The 15,733-nt window shown below is 42.9% G+C and overlaps 1 protein-coding gene across 3 annotated transcripts in view; it reads right to left on the reverse strand.

The window, feature by feature from the left end:
- Positions 1-5,148: 5,148 nt before the first annotated feature.
- slc25a16 (solute carrier family 25 member 16) overlaps positions 5,149-15,733 on the reverse strand; it is a 62,941-nt gene continuing 52,356 nt past the window's right edge. For all 3 annotated transcript variants that reach the window (XM_060842299.1, XM_060842300.1, XM_060842298.1), the window contains 4 exons: positions 13,550-13,616; positions 9,892-10,054; positions 6,833-6,901; positions 5,149-6,107 (listed from right to left, as the gene is read on the reverse strand). In XM_060842299.1, coding sequence (XP_060698282.1) covers positions 5,951-6,107; positions 6,833-6,901; positions 9,892-10,054; positions 13,550-13,616 — 456 coding nt within the window. In that variant the 3' untranslated portion in view covers positions 5,149-5,950. The remainder of the gene's footprint in view (positions 6,108-6,832; positions 6,902-9,891; positions 10,055-13,549; positions 13,617-15,733) is intronic.

Consider the following 15,733-nt stretch of genomic DNA (forward strand, 5'->3'; position numbering starts at 1 on the left):
TTTCACTCACCATCCAGATCACTACTAAATCAAAGCTTCTGCAACTTGAAATAACAAAATCTCGAGTGTGTTGTGCCTGGACATTTTTTCCCTCCCCAAATCATTCATGGAATTTTTTTCCACATTTGTTAACCATCACCAGTAAGTCACCCATGTTTTCCAATTGATCAGTTTAAGGCAAAACTCTTTAAGGGCAATGCAAACCTTTAACTGTTAGGGAGAAGGTTAGGGGGCTAAATCTGAATGGAATTGGAATAAAGGATCTCTCTCCAAAAGCACACACTGTGCTTTCTCTGAAGGGATATAAAGAAAGCAGGAAAGAGCTCAAGCAGGAAATTAGGAGGATATGAAATGTCCTTGGCATAAAGAGAATCCCAAGGCGTTTTATATATATGCTAAAAGCAAGCAGATAAACTAGGGAGAGGGTAGAACCACTCAAGGATAAAGGCAGAGAATATAGCGAGATCCTAAATAAGTATTTACCATATTCACCCAGTAGAAGGATATAGATGATACTAAGACTAGTGTGGGTTATGCTAACATGCTAGGATATTTTGAGATCAAGAAAGAAGTGGTGTTGGAGAATATGAAGGTGAATAAGTCCCCAGGGTCTGATGAGAGAGGCAAGAGAAGAATTTGCTGTGGACTTGACCAAGATCTTTGTATCCTCTCTCGCCAGTGAAGAGGTACCCTGAGGACTACCAAGTAGCTAATGTTGTTCCTCTATTCAAAAAGAAAAAGAGGGATGATCCAGGAAACCATAGACTGCTGAGTCTCACATTAGTGGTTGGGAAGCTATTCAAAAGGATTCTTAGGGGTGGAATTTACGTGCATTTGGAAAAGCATAGCCTAATTATAGCGACAGACAGCTTGGCTTTTCGTGGAGCAGGTCATGTCTTACTAACTTACTTGAATTTTTCAAGGAGGTGATGAAGGCAATTGATGAGGGTAGAGCAGTGGATGTTGCACACATGGATTTTAGTAAGGCTTTTAACAAGACCCTTCACAGTAGGCTCAACGAGATTAAAACGCATGGGATCCACGGTGACTTGGCTGTTTGGATTCAAAATTGGCATAGAAGAAAGAGGCTAGTGTTGGAAGAGTGGTTTTCTGACAGGAGGTCCATAACTAGTGGTGTTCCACAGGGATCCATACTGTGACCTCTGCTAGACTTCAGGATACACAACAGCAGAGTGGCCAAGCAGAGGCTGATAGCCAAGTTTAGTACCTGTGAGGATAGCCTCAACCAGGACTTTGGGTTCACGTCATACTACAGGTGACCCCACTACACTATACACTCTTACATACTCACACTCATGCAGACCCCCTCTTATACACACACATATATACCCCCCCAAGAGGTGCACACATGTAAACATAAACATTCACACGTAAACACACACACACTCTCTCTCTCCCCCTCACGTTAACACATATAAATCTATGGGGTGAATTTGCATTTGCAGAATTATAATTGCAGATACTTTCTATTTTGTTCAAAAAGCACACAATCTGCAGTCAATCCATGCAACAATTTTATAAATTCCTACACAGGATTCCTACAAGAGTGGCACGGTGGCTCAGTGGTTAGCACTGCTGCCCCACAGCACCAGGGACCCGGGTTTGATTCCTGCCTCGGGTGACTGTGTGGAGTTTGCACATTCTCCGTGTCTGTGTGGGTTCCCTCCGGGTGCTCTGGTTTCCTCCCACAATCTAAAGATGTGCAGGCCAGGTGAATTGGCCACTTTAAATTGCCCATATTGTTAGGTACATTAGTCAAGGATAAATGTAGGGGAATGGGTCTGGGTAGGTTACTCTTCGGAAGGTTGGTGTGGACTTGTTGGGCCAAAGGGCCTGTTTCCATACTGTTGGGAATCTAACCTACTTTGGAAATAAAACCAGCCTGACTCAAGGTTTGGATACAGATGGACTCAAACCTCACACCTTTAATGCACTGTCTGTGCTGACGTCACTTTTTTTTGTGAAACCTTAAATTATCTCAAGAATGTGATCTGAAAGAAGTTCTGGGATTTACATACTATTGAACCAAAACCTGCAACCCATTCTAAAAGACAAAACACTTAACAGCAATCTAGGTTTGTTCAATATATCATTAGTTGCGTGCATGATACTGTGATCTTATGCTATAAATTCTGTGTCTAATGATCCTGCTCCCTAGATGAAAGAGCAGTGCTCTGAAAGCTAGTACTTCCAAATAAACCGGTTGGACAATAACCTGGTGTTGTATGATTTTACTTTATCCATCCCAGTCCAACAGCGCCACCTCCACATCATGGTTTGTGATTTATATAAAATGACTTGGATGAAAACATCGATGGATGGATTAGTAAGTCTGCAGATGACACAAAGATTGGGGGAGTTGTGGACAATGTAGAAGGTTGTCTCAAATGACACAGCAGGATATAGATCAGTTGCATATATGGGCAGAGAAATGGCAGGTGGTGTTTAATCCAGGTAAGTGTGAGGTGTTTCACTTTTGGGGATCCAATGTAATGGGGAAGTATACAGTTAAGGGCAGGACTCTAAATAGCAACGATATACAGTGGGATCGTGGGGTTCAAGTCTATGGCTCCCTGAAAGTGGCCACACAAGGAGATAGGATGCTTGTTTATGGCATATGGCAAGGAGAAGGCATATGGCATGCTTGTTTTTATTAGTCAGGGAATTCGGTACAAGAGTCAGGATATCATATTAGAGCTTTATAAGACTATGGTTCGGCCACGCTTAAGAGTATTGCTTTCAATTCTGGTTGCCACGTTGCAGGAAGAACGTTTAGGCTTTGGGGAGGATGCAGAAGAGGTTTACCAGGATGCTGCCTGGATTAAGAGTATGAACTATAAGGTAAGGCTAGAAAAATTCAAATTGTTTTCTCTGGAGTTGTGGAGGCTGAGGGGTGACCGGTGGCTCAATGGTTAGCATTGCTGCCTCACAGCATCAGTGACCCAGTTTAATCCCAGCCTAGGACGACTGTCTATGTCAAGCTTGCACGTTCTCCCTGTGTCTGCGTGGGTTTGCTCCGGTTTCCCCACACAGTCCAAAGATGTACAAGTTAGGTGAATTGCCCATAATGTTTCAGGGGTATGTAAGGATAAGTGCATTAATCAGGGGTAGAGTAATAGGGTAGGGGAATGGGTCTGGGTGGATTACTCTTTGGAAAGTCAGTGTGGATTTGTTGGGCCTAATGGCCTGTTTCCACATTGAGAGGATTCTATGATGATTTCTATAAAATTATGAGGCATAATCAGGGTTGACATCAGAATTTTTTGCCTAGAGTTGAAATGTCTAGTACTTGGAAGCATGCATTTAAGGTGAGGGGGCAAAGTTCAAAGGCGATGTGAGCGGCAAGTATTTTTTTTACACAGAGTGGTAGGTGTCTGAAACACATCGCCAGGAGTAGTGATAGAGACAAATATGATTGGGGTGTTCAAGGGGCTTTTAGATAAACACATGTATATACAAGGAATGGAGGGATATGAACCCAGGGCAGACAGAAGGGGTTAGTTTAATTTGGTTCATGTTCAGCCTAACAGTGGGCTGCGGGGTCTGCTCCTTTGCGGTACTGTTCTACATTCTAATCACCCACTTGGCCAGGACCAAAGGAAAACCCACAACAAAGTCCTCTGACTTGCCCACACTGGAAATCAAAAGATCGGATTGAAATGTAACCAAAATCACAACCAATTTTAGAAATCACCAACAACTATTATACATGTGATTCACGGACTTCACAGAAACACAGAACAAACACTTGGACTGAGATTCTGTAATCTATTGTAATCTGTGATTCTATGGGACTACTACACTCAGCCCCTTCACCCTAGATCCCTGATGAGAAGTGGGAAAACACCTGCATAGACAGCCCTCCATTGGGGATACCCACCATCTGGCAGAAAAAATGCCAACACGTTTCGGAACAGCAGATGAAGGATGATGTGCAACAGTAGCCTCTTCAAAACCTACCTCCATGCCAAGCTGAAGGACACAATAGGGCATTCCCATAAGGCAGCTCGGGTTGTGGGCCAAAGTGAAGTTCATCTCAGCATTGCTGAAACTGGACCTGCTGAGCTGATACAGCCAGCACCGAAAACAATACATGAAACTGGAAATGTGGAACAGATGGTGCAGGTGCTCCGAGGAAAAGCTGAAGGAAGTGCTCATGGTAGTAAAGAGAAAATTTTCCCCCTCCTGCTCTGTCAAGAGTTGTCACTGTCACCTCATCTCTGGAATTCAGCTCTTTTGTCCATGCTTGAACCAAAGCCGGGATTATCATGAGATGATTGGCTCTTGTGGCCATCGTTGTGCGGGTTGTTTGCTAAGGAAATGCTGCTTAATAGCACTGTGGATGTTCCATCACTCTCCTGATGATTGGGATTAGACTGATGGGATGGTAATGGGCTGGCTTGGATTTGTCCTGTTTTTTGTGGACAATACATATCTGGCATGGACCAGTTGAACAGATAGTGAGGACTCCTGATGAACTGTCAAGCCCAATTTGTCGACTCTGCCTGACTTGCTGTGTTTTTTCCAGCGCCACACTTCATCGACTCGGGCTTCTCCAGTAACTGCAGTGCTCACTATTTCCTAATTGCTGCAAACTGCACTGCGAAGCCACTTCCAAAGATGGCCACCTTGAAGTTTTCCTCCTCCATCCGCAAAGACCTCAGTGAGAGTCCTTCCAACTGCAACTCTCTGGTCATCTCCTCTGCCCTGAAACAACAGTCCTGATGAAAGGTTACGCCCGAAACATCAACTCTCTTGCTCCTCAGATGCTGCATGATCTGCTGTGCTCTTTCCAGCATCACACTTTATAACCAGATGGTCTGTTTCTGAACTGTGCCAGTCCCTTGCAATTCTAATCGAAGATCTGGACATGGTTGCTCATGCAGCCCTGCATTTTAGGTCTTGGTAGATGGTGGAATGACTTGGATAAAGGGACACTGGAGGTCATTATTGCTCAAATGCAATGTTTTCCATTGTACATTCTGCAAAAATTCCCATCAAATTGCTGGAAGTTTAATATTGCCATCCAGAGTAAAAGGATTGACTGAAACAATATTCCAAACACAACCAATTTCAAGGTCAGCTCTACAAAAAGTCAAAGCTTTACTGGAATCCAATTGCTGGAGATTACAAGTTTTACAGTATTTAAAAATGAACTTTCATCAAATATATGATTGAGTGTGCAAAATAAACCTCATATTTGTTATATTTGTGTAATGGAATATTAACAGATTGAGAATAAAACATTCATACATAATGTATTGGAAAACTGACAATGGTAACTGTCGTACATTGGACAAGGTCTTTTCCCTGGGGTTGAGGAGTCCAGAACTAGAGGGCATAGGTTTAGGTTGAGGGGGAAAGGTATAAAAGAGACCTAAGGGGCAACTTTTTCACGCAGAGGGTGGTGCATATATGGAATGACTTGCCAGAGGAAGTGGTGGAGGCTAGTACAACTGCAATATTTAAAGGCATCTGGATGGGTATATGAATAGGAAGGGTTTGGAGAGATATGGGCTGGGTGTGGCAGGTGGGACTAGATTAGGTTGGGATATCTGGTCAGCATGGAGGGTTGGACCGAAGGGTCTGTTTCCATGCTGTACATCTCTATGATTCTATGACTCTATATTAACCTCATCTCTCTCTCTCTCTCTCTTCAGAACTGGGGTATAGAAGCTGAAATTGAGTACCAAGCCTAGTGAAATGCAAGGATGGCATAGGACGGCAATAATTTTCACAAATCTGAAAACACAGAACACTGATGCTGACTTTCAATCTTAATCACAATTAATTACTCAATTAAATAAATAACAGTTTAGTGCCCAGCAGTTCTCACATCAGAGTCTCTACTGTGGAAATGTTCTTCTGGTTGACAGTCACAAGATCACAATTATGAATTTGATAGTCCTGGAAACAGCCTGAAATGCCCTCAGTTCAGATGAAGAACTTGTCTCATCAGTTCATAGGTGGTAAATGCCACTGCTTGAGATGGGATACAGCGAATGTAATTGAGCGTGAGTCCCCGGTAGAGGCCCTTCTGTATGCCATGCACCTTATAGACATATTTCAGAGTTTTGCACATCGATCTGATGGGGTAACAGAGATTAAACAGGAAATTATTCTTCTTAAAAGTACAATGTCACAAATCATTAAATTTTCTTGTTGAATTAACCAGCTGGTTACAACCATTGAAGAAACGGTGCAGTTATCAATGCTCATTAATAGTCTTAATCCAACAAATGTCCAATATCATTGTGTGCCAATCACTGGGTCCCTGTCTGCTGACCCCAGGTAAGAATCTGACCCTGATTCATGGCATCCTTTCACTGGGAGGAGGGACAGTGAAAGAGAGAAAGAGAAAATATCCATTGGATAATAGCCAACAGTTAGTGGGAGTGATCAGTGAGTAGAATGGCACACAGGAATAACAGGATCACTGTCGGAATTATCACAGTTTATAAAGTAGAGGAAAGCAGATAAAGCCCCCATGAGGTTATCTAAAAAGGAGAATGTGTTTAAATAACCACTTCCAGGATCTTGCACTCCCTTCTACACAGTTGCGGACACAGCTTCCAAATCATTGAGTGCTGGAGCCTGCCTAGTCTGTGAGGTTACACAACTTTAAACAGAATGTTTTGGTGCACTCATTTTATTGCACATCCTTCACTGTAGTTAAAGTGTTCCAGTCACTGATTTGAATTTATATGTGGCAACTGCTTTATTGTGCAGGAGAGAGGGGGGCTGAGACAATGTCGTATCACAATTCTGTCATTACCAGAAAAATCTTTGGGTGTATAAAGATTGTACTTACACACATTTATCAGCTTCAGTCAGAATGGAGCCTAGCTGCATTCGCCTCCGAGCCACATCTAGAGGATATCTACATCAACAACAACATTCAACAGACTCCCTGAAAATATATTCCAAGCAATAATTTTAAAAACATCAACAATAAAATCCGTACACCACGAGTTTACTTTTTCATCTCAGCCTTGCCCATCACCCAAGGCCACTTAATGCCCAAACTTACCCACTGACCAAACCTGGGCCAATGTGCCAAACAGTCTCTACTAATTTAAGAATTGCACCCTTAAGTGACTGTGATTTGAGCAAAAATTGACTGTTGAGACAGTCAGCAAGGAGTCAGAATAGGTTTCCTCTGGGTGCTATAGTTTCCTTCCACAGTCCAAAGACATGCACGTTCGTTAGGTGGATTGGCCATGCTAAATTGCCCAAGGAGGCGTGGGTTATGGGAAATGTCTGGTTATAGGAATATGATAGGGGATTAAGTCTGGGTGGCATGCTCTCCAGAGAGTCAGTGTGGATTCTATGAGCCAATTCACTCCAAATATGTAATGGTTGAATAGTTAGTTATATCTAACCAACTGAGTAAAGTTTTTGGGAAAACAACAAAGTTGGTCGATAAGGGAGTGACTCTCTCGATCACCCGAAGGACACAGGTAGGGAGTATTTTGATCAGTTAATCGAATTCCAAATAACTGAATGCTGGATAATAAAGTCGAGTAAAAAGTGAGGACTGCAGATGCTGGAGATCAGAGCTGAAAATGTGTTGCTGGTTAAAGCACAGCAGGTCAGGCAGCATCCAAGGAACAGGAAATTCGACGTTTCGGGCAAAAGCCCTTCTTCAGGAATGAGGAAAGTGTGTCCAGCAGGCTAAGATAAAAGGTAGGGAGGAGGGGCTTGGGGAAGGGGCGATGGAGATGTGATAGGTGGAAGGAGGTCAAGGTGAGGGTGATAGGCCGGAGTGGGGTGGGGGCGGAGAGGTCAGGAAGAAAATTGCAGGTTAGGAGGGCGGTGCTGAGTTCGAGGGAATCGACTGAGACAAGGTGGGGGGAGGGGAAATGAGGAAACTGGAGAAATCTGAGTTCATTCCTTGTGGTTGGAGGGTTCCCAGGCGGAAGATGAGGGCCGCCTACTTGTGGAACGCTTCAGGGAACACCTCTGGGACGCCCGGACCAACCAACCCAACCACCCTGTAGCTCAACGCTTTAACTTTCCCTCCCACTCCACCAAGGACATGCAGGTCCTTGGACTCCTCCATCGCCAGAACATCATAACATGACGGTTGGAGGAAGAGCGCCTCCAGATAATTGAGATTCTTCTGTATTATTTATATGGACCGGCAGAAGACAGTTGACCCAAATCCACGTAAGGAGCTTAACAGAAGTGGGAGCACGTGGAATCAAAGTCAAACTATTGGCATGAATAGAGAATTGGTTCGAAGATAGGTGAGAGAGAGTTGTGATAATGGGTCTGTACTAACTGTAACAAACCTGTTCTGAGCCATGGCTTTTCACTATATTTATAAGTGGTCAGAGAAAAATTAGAATCGTGCATTTGCTGATATTGTTAAGTTTGTTGGTTCAGCAAGCAATTTGCATAGGAAATGAAAATTGCAAAGGAAAACTGACAGATGCAATCAGAGCAGATGGAGTTCAATGTGGGAGAGGACAAAGTTAATAACATTGAGCCCAAGGAAGATGGAAAAGAAATATTTCCAATATGTTGGAAGCTAGGAACTGTAGGTGATCTGAAAGACTTAATTGTGGATGAGCAGAAAAATTTAGGGATCAAATTACAGAAGTCAGTGAAAACAAAGAGGCAGGGATGAAAAATAAATGAGAAAGACACAACAGGGCTAAAACACAAAGGGATGGAAATATGTCACAGCTTAGAGCTGTCTAGATTTTATAAACTAGAGTTGTTTTCCTTGTTTATAGGAGATTTAAGGAGTGACCTAATTGAGATGTTTAATGAAGATAAAACATTACAAAATTACAAAACAAATTCTTCTGATGTGAGAGCCCAGAACAACAGGAGTTTCACTTTACAATTAGATTTATATTGCTCAGGAGTGATGTCAGGAAGCACTTCTTCACACAGGGGCTTATGAGGAGGCAAGATTACAGCCTATCTTTGAGCATGGAGACTGCAGGATAAAACTGCAGTTAGGAATGCTGTATGAGTGTTAGATGTATAGACACATACTGTGTGCATTTGAAATTTTCTCACAAAAGTTATTGCATATTTAAAACTGAGATTAAAAGATTTTTGTAGGCAGGGATATTAAATGTTTTACAAAAAGAAGGGTTAATGGTATTAGCATTCAAATCAGCCATGGGAATCTGTTATAGTCTCATCATACAAATCTGCTACAAACAGATCAGCTGTACCAATCTAACGGTTCAGGACAGTTGGTCAAATCCCACCACAGCCAGTGGAATTTGAATGTGATTAATTAAATCCAGAAGATAACGCTAGTCCACATAGTGAGCATGAATCTACCATCAATTGTTGTAAAACCCGTAAGGTTTGCTACTACCCTTTAGGGAAGAAAATCTGCCATCCTTATCTAGTCCAAGCTGCATAATTATGAAAAGAAATGTGTAGGAGGCATAAAAGACAATAAAGAGATCTTATGTAAAGGGAAAGTGGCTGATTAAGAGTACAACAGATCCACTGAAGGCAGAGAGTGGGGGTATCGTCAATACCAAGGCATGCATATAGAATTAGGCAACAGATCAGCCATGACCTCATTGAGAGATGAAGCATGCTGAAGGGGCTAAATGGCCTGATCCTGTTCCTATGAGAGTTCAGATTTTCAACAATGTGGTTAACCCTGAAATGCTCATAACATGCCACTCAGTTTAAGGACAATTAGGGATGGGCAACAAATACTAGACTTATCAGTGAAGGCCACATCCCATTAAAGATCAAGACATAAATGTGAAATTTTGGATGAAGATGACATCAACAAATATAACTGATATATAATTGTCTGTATGATTACAGTGCAGCAGAATGGGCATGGCCCTTGCTCTCCTCCCAGTTATGCTGATGAACACTTACGATACTGTTTGAGCAAATGCGCCTGCTATTCCACCACATAGCAAGTTCACGTGGGTTTTTAAAACCAGAACATTCGGATTGTCAGACGAAGGCCTTCCAAGAACACCAGGAGCCTGACTGAGGCCAATACTTTTCAAAGTGCCAAAAGTGAAGAACGAAATTCCTGAAATTAATATTTAATAATGTAAAATCTGAAACAAATGGTGGATATAGAAAACAAAATCAAAATACATTTCTAACTTATTTTTGATTAAAGCAATATATGAATTAAGGGGTTATGAGGAGGCAAGATTACACCTATCTTCGAGCATGGAGACTGCAGGATAAAACTGCAGTTAGGAATGTTGTATGAGTACTTACTGTGGATTGTATCCCAGAGGGTAGTGGTAATGTTACTGGACTTGTAATCATGAAGCCTGGACAAATGACCCAGAGACTTGTGTGCATATCCCATCAACTAAACAAGCAATTTAGATTCAATCCATTAATTTTGAATTCAAATGCTGATATCAGTAATGGTGATTAAGAAAAACGCCAGAAGTATCCGAAATAAGGTAGGTGAGCTTGCAGCATGGATAGGTTCCTTGGACTTCGATGCTGTGCCCATTTTGGAGACATGGATAGAGCAGGGTGAGGAATGGATGTTGCAGTTTCCAGGGATTAGATCTTTCATTTAGAACAGGCAAGGCGGTAAAAGGGGGGGGGGGGGGGGGGGGGGGGGGGGGTGTGGCCTTGTTAGTCAAGGATAGTATAACAGAGGCTGAAAGAGCTTTTGACGAGGGCTGAGGTTAGAAAGAGGAAAGGAGAGGTCACACTGCTTGGAGTTTTTGATTGGCCTCCACAGAGTTCCAGGGAGGTGGAAGAGAGAATTGGCAAAATTATTCTGGGTAGGAATGAAAGGAACAGGGCGGTCATTATGAGGGACTTTAACTTCCCCAACGTTGACTGGAAATGCTATAACTCTAGTACGTTGGATTTTGTGTATAGGAGGGTCTCTTCAACACAGTATGTCAATGGGCCAACAAGAGGCGAGGCAACCCTGGATCTGGTGCTTGGTAATGAACCAGGCCAGGTGTTTGATTTCGTTGTAGGTGAGCACTTTGGAGAGAGTGACCATAATTCAGTTAGGTTTAGTTTAGCGATGGAAAGGGATAGATATATGCCACAGGTCAAGAGTTATCAATGGGCAAAGGGCAATTATAATACGATTACGTAAGAATTAGGATGCATGGAATGGGGTAGCAAAATGCAGGGGATGCAGACAATGGAAATGTGGAGCTGGTTTAAGGAACAGATATTGCGTGCCCTTGATAGGTATGTCCCTATCAGGCAGGAAGGAAGTGACAAGGTAAGGGAACTGTGGTTTACAACAGAAATTGCATCGTTAATCAGAAGAAGGAGGCTTATGTGTTGACGAGACAAGATGGTTCAGATGAGGCAATGGAGAATTACACATCAGCTAGGAAGGATTTAAAGAGAAAGTTAAGAAGAGCAAAGAGAGGATATGAGCAGTCCTTAGCAAATAGAATCGTAAAGCTTTCTATAGGTAAGTGAGGAATAAAAGGATGACTAGGGTAGGAATATGGCCAGTCAAAGACAGAAGTGGGAAGTGGAGTGTGGACTCTGTGGAGATCAGAGAGGTACTAAAACATTTCTCATCAGTTTTTACTAAGGAAAAGGAGAATTTTGTATGAGAGAAGAATGAGGTATGAGATATTAGACTAGAAAGGATCAAGGTTAGTTACGAACAGGTGTTATCAATTCTAGAAGGAATGAAAGTAGACAAGCCCCCTGGGCCAGATGGGATTTATCCGAGGATTCTCTGGGAAGCTAGGGAGGAGATAGCTGAGCCTTTAGCTTTGATATTTGAGTAGTCATTGTCTACAGGTTTAGTACCAGAGGATTGCAAATGTTGTGCCCTTGTTCAAGAAGGACAGTAGAGATAACCTAGGTAATTATAGACTAGTAAATCTTACTTCTGTTGTAGGAAAGGTTTTGGAAAGGATTATAAGAGATAAGATTTATAATCATCTAGCAAGTACCAATTTGATTTCAGGTAGTCAACATGGTTTCGTCAAGGGCAAGTCGTGTCTCACAAACCCCATTGAGGTTTTTGAGAAAGTGACCAAGCATGTAGATGAGGGTAGGGCAGTTGCCGTGATACACATGGACTTCAGTAAAACCTTTGATAAAGTTCCACACAGTAGGCTGTTGGAGAAAATGCAGAGGCATGGGATTGAGGATGATTTAGCAGTGTGGATTAGAAACTGGCTTTCTAAAAGAAGGCAGCAAGTGGTGGTTGATGGAAAATATTCAGCCTGGAGTCTGGTTACTAGTGGTGTGCCACAAGGATCTGTTTTGGGACCACTGCTGTTTGTCATTTTTATAAATGATTTAGACGCAGGCACAGCTGGATGGATTAGTAAATTTGCTGATGACACTAAAGTCGGTGGAGAGTGGACAGTTTGGAAGAATGTTACAGGTTGCAGGGGGCCTTGGATAAACTGCAGAATTGGGCTGAGAGGTGGCAAAAGGGAGTTCAATGCAGCTAAATGTGAAGTGATGCACTTTGGGAAGAATAACAGGAAGGCAGAGTACTGTGTCGATGGAAAGATTCTTGGTAGTGTGGATGTGCAGAGCGATCTTGGAGTCTATGGACACAGATCCCTGAAAGTTGCCACCCAGGTTGATAGTGCTGTTAAGAAGGCATACAGTTTGTTAGGTTTCATGGTAGAGGAATTGAGTTGCAGCAATATCTTGCTGCAACTGTACAAAATGCTAGTGCGGCCACACTTGGAATATTGTGTACAGTTCTGGTTGTCATATTTCGGGAAGGATGTGAAAGCATGGGAAAAGGTGCAGAGGAGATTTACCGGGATGTTGCCTGGTCTGGAGGAAAGGTCTTATGAGGAAAGGCTGAGGGGCTTGGGTCTGTTCTCATTGCAAAGAAGGCGGCTAAGAGAGGATTTGATAGAGACACACAAGATGATCAGAGGATTAGATAGGGTAGACAGTGAAAGTCTTTTTCCTAGGATGAAGATGACAGCTTGTACAAAGGAGCAAAACTACAAATTGAGGGGTGAAAGATTTAAGACAGATGTCAGAGGCAGGTTCTTTATGCAGAGAATGGTAAGGGCGTGGAATACCCTACCTGCCAATGTAGGTACTCAGCCACATTAAACAAAGCTTGGATGATGATGGGATAGTATTGGGGGATAGACTGAGAATAATTCACAGGTTGGCGCAACATCGAGGGCCGAAGGGCCTGTTCTGTGCTATTCTGTGATGTAACTTTTAGCTGGTGTGGCCTAAATTTTAGTCTTGACACAATGACATAGCTGACTGTTAACTGCCTTAGCTAGCCACTCAGCTGCCTTATCATCATATTCCCAAAGGCAATTAGGAGGAAGCTCCTCATTAGGACAGTAGATAATAAAGTTGGCATATGAGTGACACATCCCATGAGTGCATACAAATAATCTTCAAAATGAAGCAAAGCATCATCTGCCCATTTAATATGAGAATTGACAATGAAAGGATGAGAGAAGGCTTTAATGTACCAGTGCCCTCAGTCCTTACGGAAATATTTACTCAATGGCACCGCAACTGACAAAAAGCAGTAACAATAAAAGTGCACTTTCTTTGAGCCCTTGAGTACCTGCGTAAGGAGCCATGCCAATAATAGTTGGAGTCAGACCTCTGTAAAACCCTCGAAGTCCTCCTTCCTATATAAAAAGAAAAAACAAAATTTGGAACACATATTTATTTCATATTTAGCCACAACTGTACAACAGATGCCATGAAGACAGTACCTCTTGTAGCAATGGCTTTGAGTGCATCACATTTTCAGCATTTCACAAACTGCTACAGCAGAAAGCCAATGTTGGGTTGTGCCCACTTTACTGTAAAGTGAACTTTTTTTTGGGGGGGGGGGGGTGGTAGGAGTACATGCTCTGAGCATTGATTCCAGCAATTATATCTTGCACTGACACAGCATTGACAGAGGAACCTCGATTATCTGAATGGCAAAGGCGGGGAGTATTTTGTTTGGTTAATCGAATACCAGATGAGCCAAGCATCCAGACCTTGCGAACTTGCCGGATAATCCGATATTCAAAGAATTGAATTTACTGTCTCGTGTACAGAGGCACAGTGAAAAGCTTTGTCTTGCAAGCAATACGGGCAGATCACAAAACTAAGTAGCATAGATAAGTAAATAATAGTTAACAGCAGCAAAAACAAAAACACACGTACAGGTAAATGTTAAGAGTTTGTGAGTCCATTCAGTATTGTCACAACAGTAGGGTAGAAACTGTTTTGAAACCGGCTGGTGCGTGCGTTCAGGCTTGTGTATCTTCTACCCGACTGTAGAGGTTGTAGAAAAACATTGCCAGAGTGGGATGGATCTTTGAGAATGCTGGCGGCCTTTCCTTGACAGTGGGCCTGGTAGATGGATTCTCCAGATGGGAGGTTGGCCTTTGTGATTTTCCAGACCGAGTTCACCACTCTCTGTTACCGTTTCTGATCCTGAATGGTAAAGTTGACATACCAGCCGGTGATACATCCAGACAAAATGCTCTCAATGGCGCACCTATTAAAGTTAGCAAGGGTATTCGCCGTCATGCCAAATTTCCTCAGCTGCCTGAGGTAGGAGAGATGTTGTTGGGCCTTTGTAACCAGTGCGCCCACATGAAGAGTCCAAGAAAATTTGTTGTGCATGACCACTCCCAGGAGCTTGACACTCTCCACTCGTTCCACCTCTGTGCTGTTAACGTTGAGGGAGGCATGAGTAACATCCCTCCGAAAGTCAATAATGAGTTCCTTGGTTTTGCCGGCATTGAGAACTAGGTTGTTCTCAGTGCACCATTTTTTCAGGTCTTCCACCTCCAGTCTGTAGTTTGTCTCATCGCCATCTGAAATTCGACCGACTATCAGTGGCAAACTTCTAAATGGCATTAATCTGGCATTTGGCGACGCAGTCATGGGTATACATGAGTACAGTAGGGGGCTGAGTACGCACCCCTGAGGGGCGCCAGTGTTGGGTGTTAGTGAGGCTGAAATATTGTCTCCAATCGTCACTGATTGTGGCCTATGGGTCAGGAAACTGAGAATTCAGTTGCAGAGAGTGGGGCTTGCTCCAAGATCACTAAGTTTAGTAACCAATCAATCAGCCTTGAGAGGATAATAATGTTGAAGGCTGAACTGTAGGCAATGAGTAGGATTCTTACATAGCTGTTCTTGGTGTCAAGATATTCTAGGGAGGAGTGAAGGGCAAGGCAAACGCTGGATAATTGAGTATCTGTATAAGGTGGTAAAATATCCCAAAGCATCCCACAGAAACAAAATTTGACACCCCCTCCCTCCCAAAGCCGGTACTTAAGCATTGCTGCTTGTGGCAGAATGCTGAAAACAAGGAGCAGCTCAAGAGGTCAGGATTGAATCTGAGGGTTGTAGAGCTGGAGATATTTCCAGAGGCAGAGTGGGAGCCAATGTCGCCCTTACAGCAAAAGAGTTTTGGATAAGATCAAGTTGACACAGAATGGAAGACGGGAGCATAATTGGAAGGACTTTAGGCAAAGACAGATCTGATGGCACCAAAAGTGTGAGATGAGGGCTTCTGCAGGTGAGCAAAAGCATGAATCTACTGGGCAAGCTTATCAAGTGCAAGTAGGTTGTCATTGCAATGCTGCAGATGCTAAATCAATTACCTTGGCATCTAATGTGGGACGAAAGCTAAGAGCTAGGAAGACTCCAGAGGTTAAAGTATGGGTATCAGTAGAGAAACAATTACAAGTGCCTCTTGGCTATGACTGGACAGTTAAGAATGGGATCAGTCTGGGTC

This window comes from Hemiscyllium ocellatum, chromosome 22 (assembly GCF_020745735.1).
Source record: "Hemiscyllium ocellatum isolate sHemOce1 chromosome 22, sHemOce1.pat.X.cur, whole genome shotgun sequence".
In the NCBI taxonomy this organism is placed as follows: Eukaryota; Metazoa; Chordata; class Chondrichthyes; order Orectolobiformes; family Hemiscylliidae; genus Hemiscyllium; species Hemiscyllium ocellatum.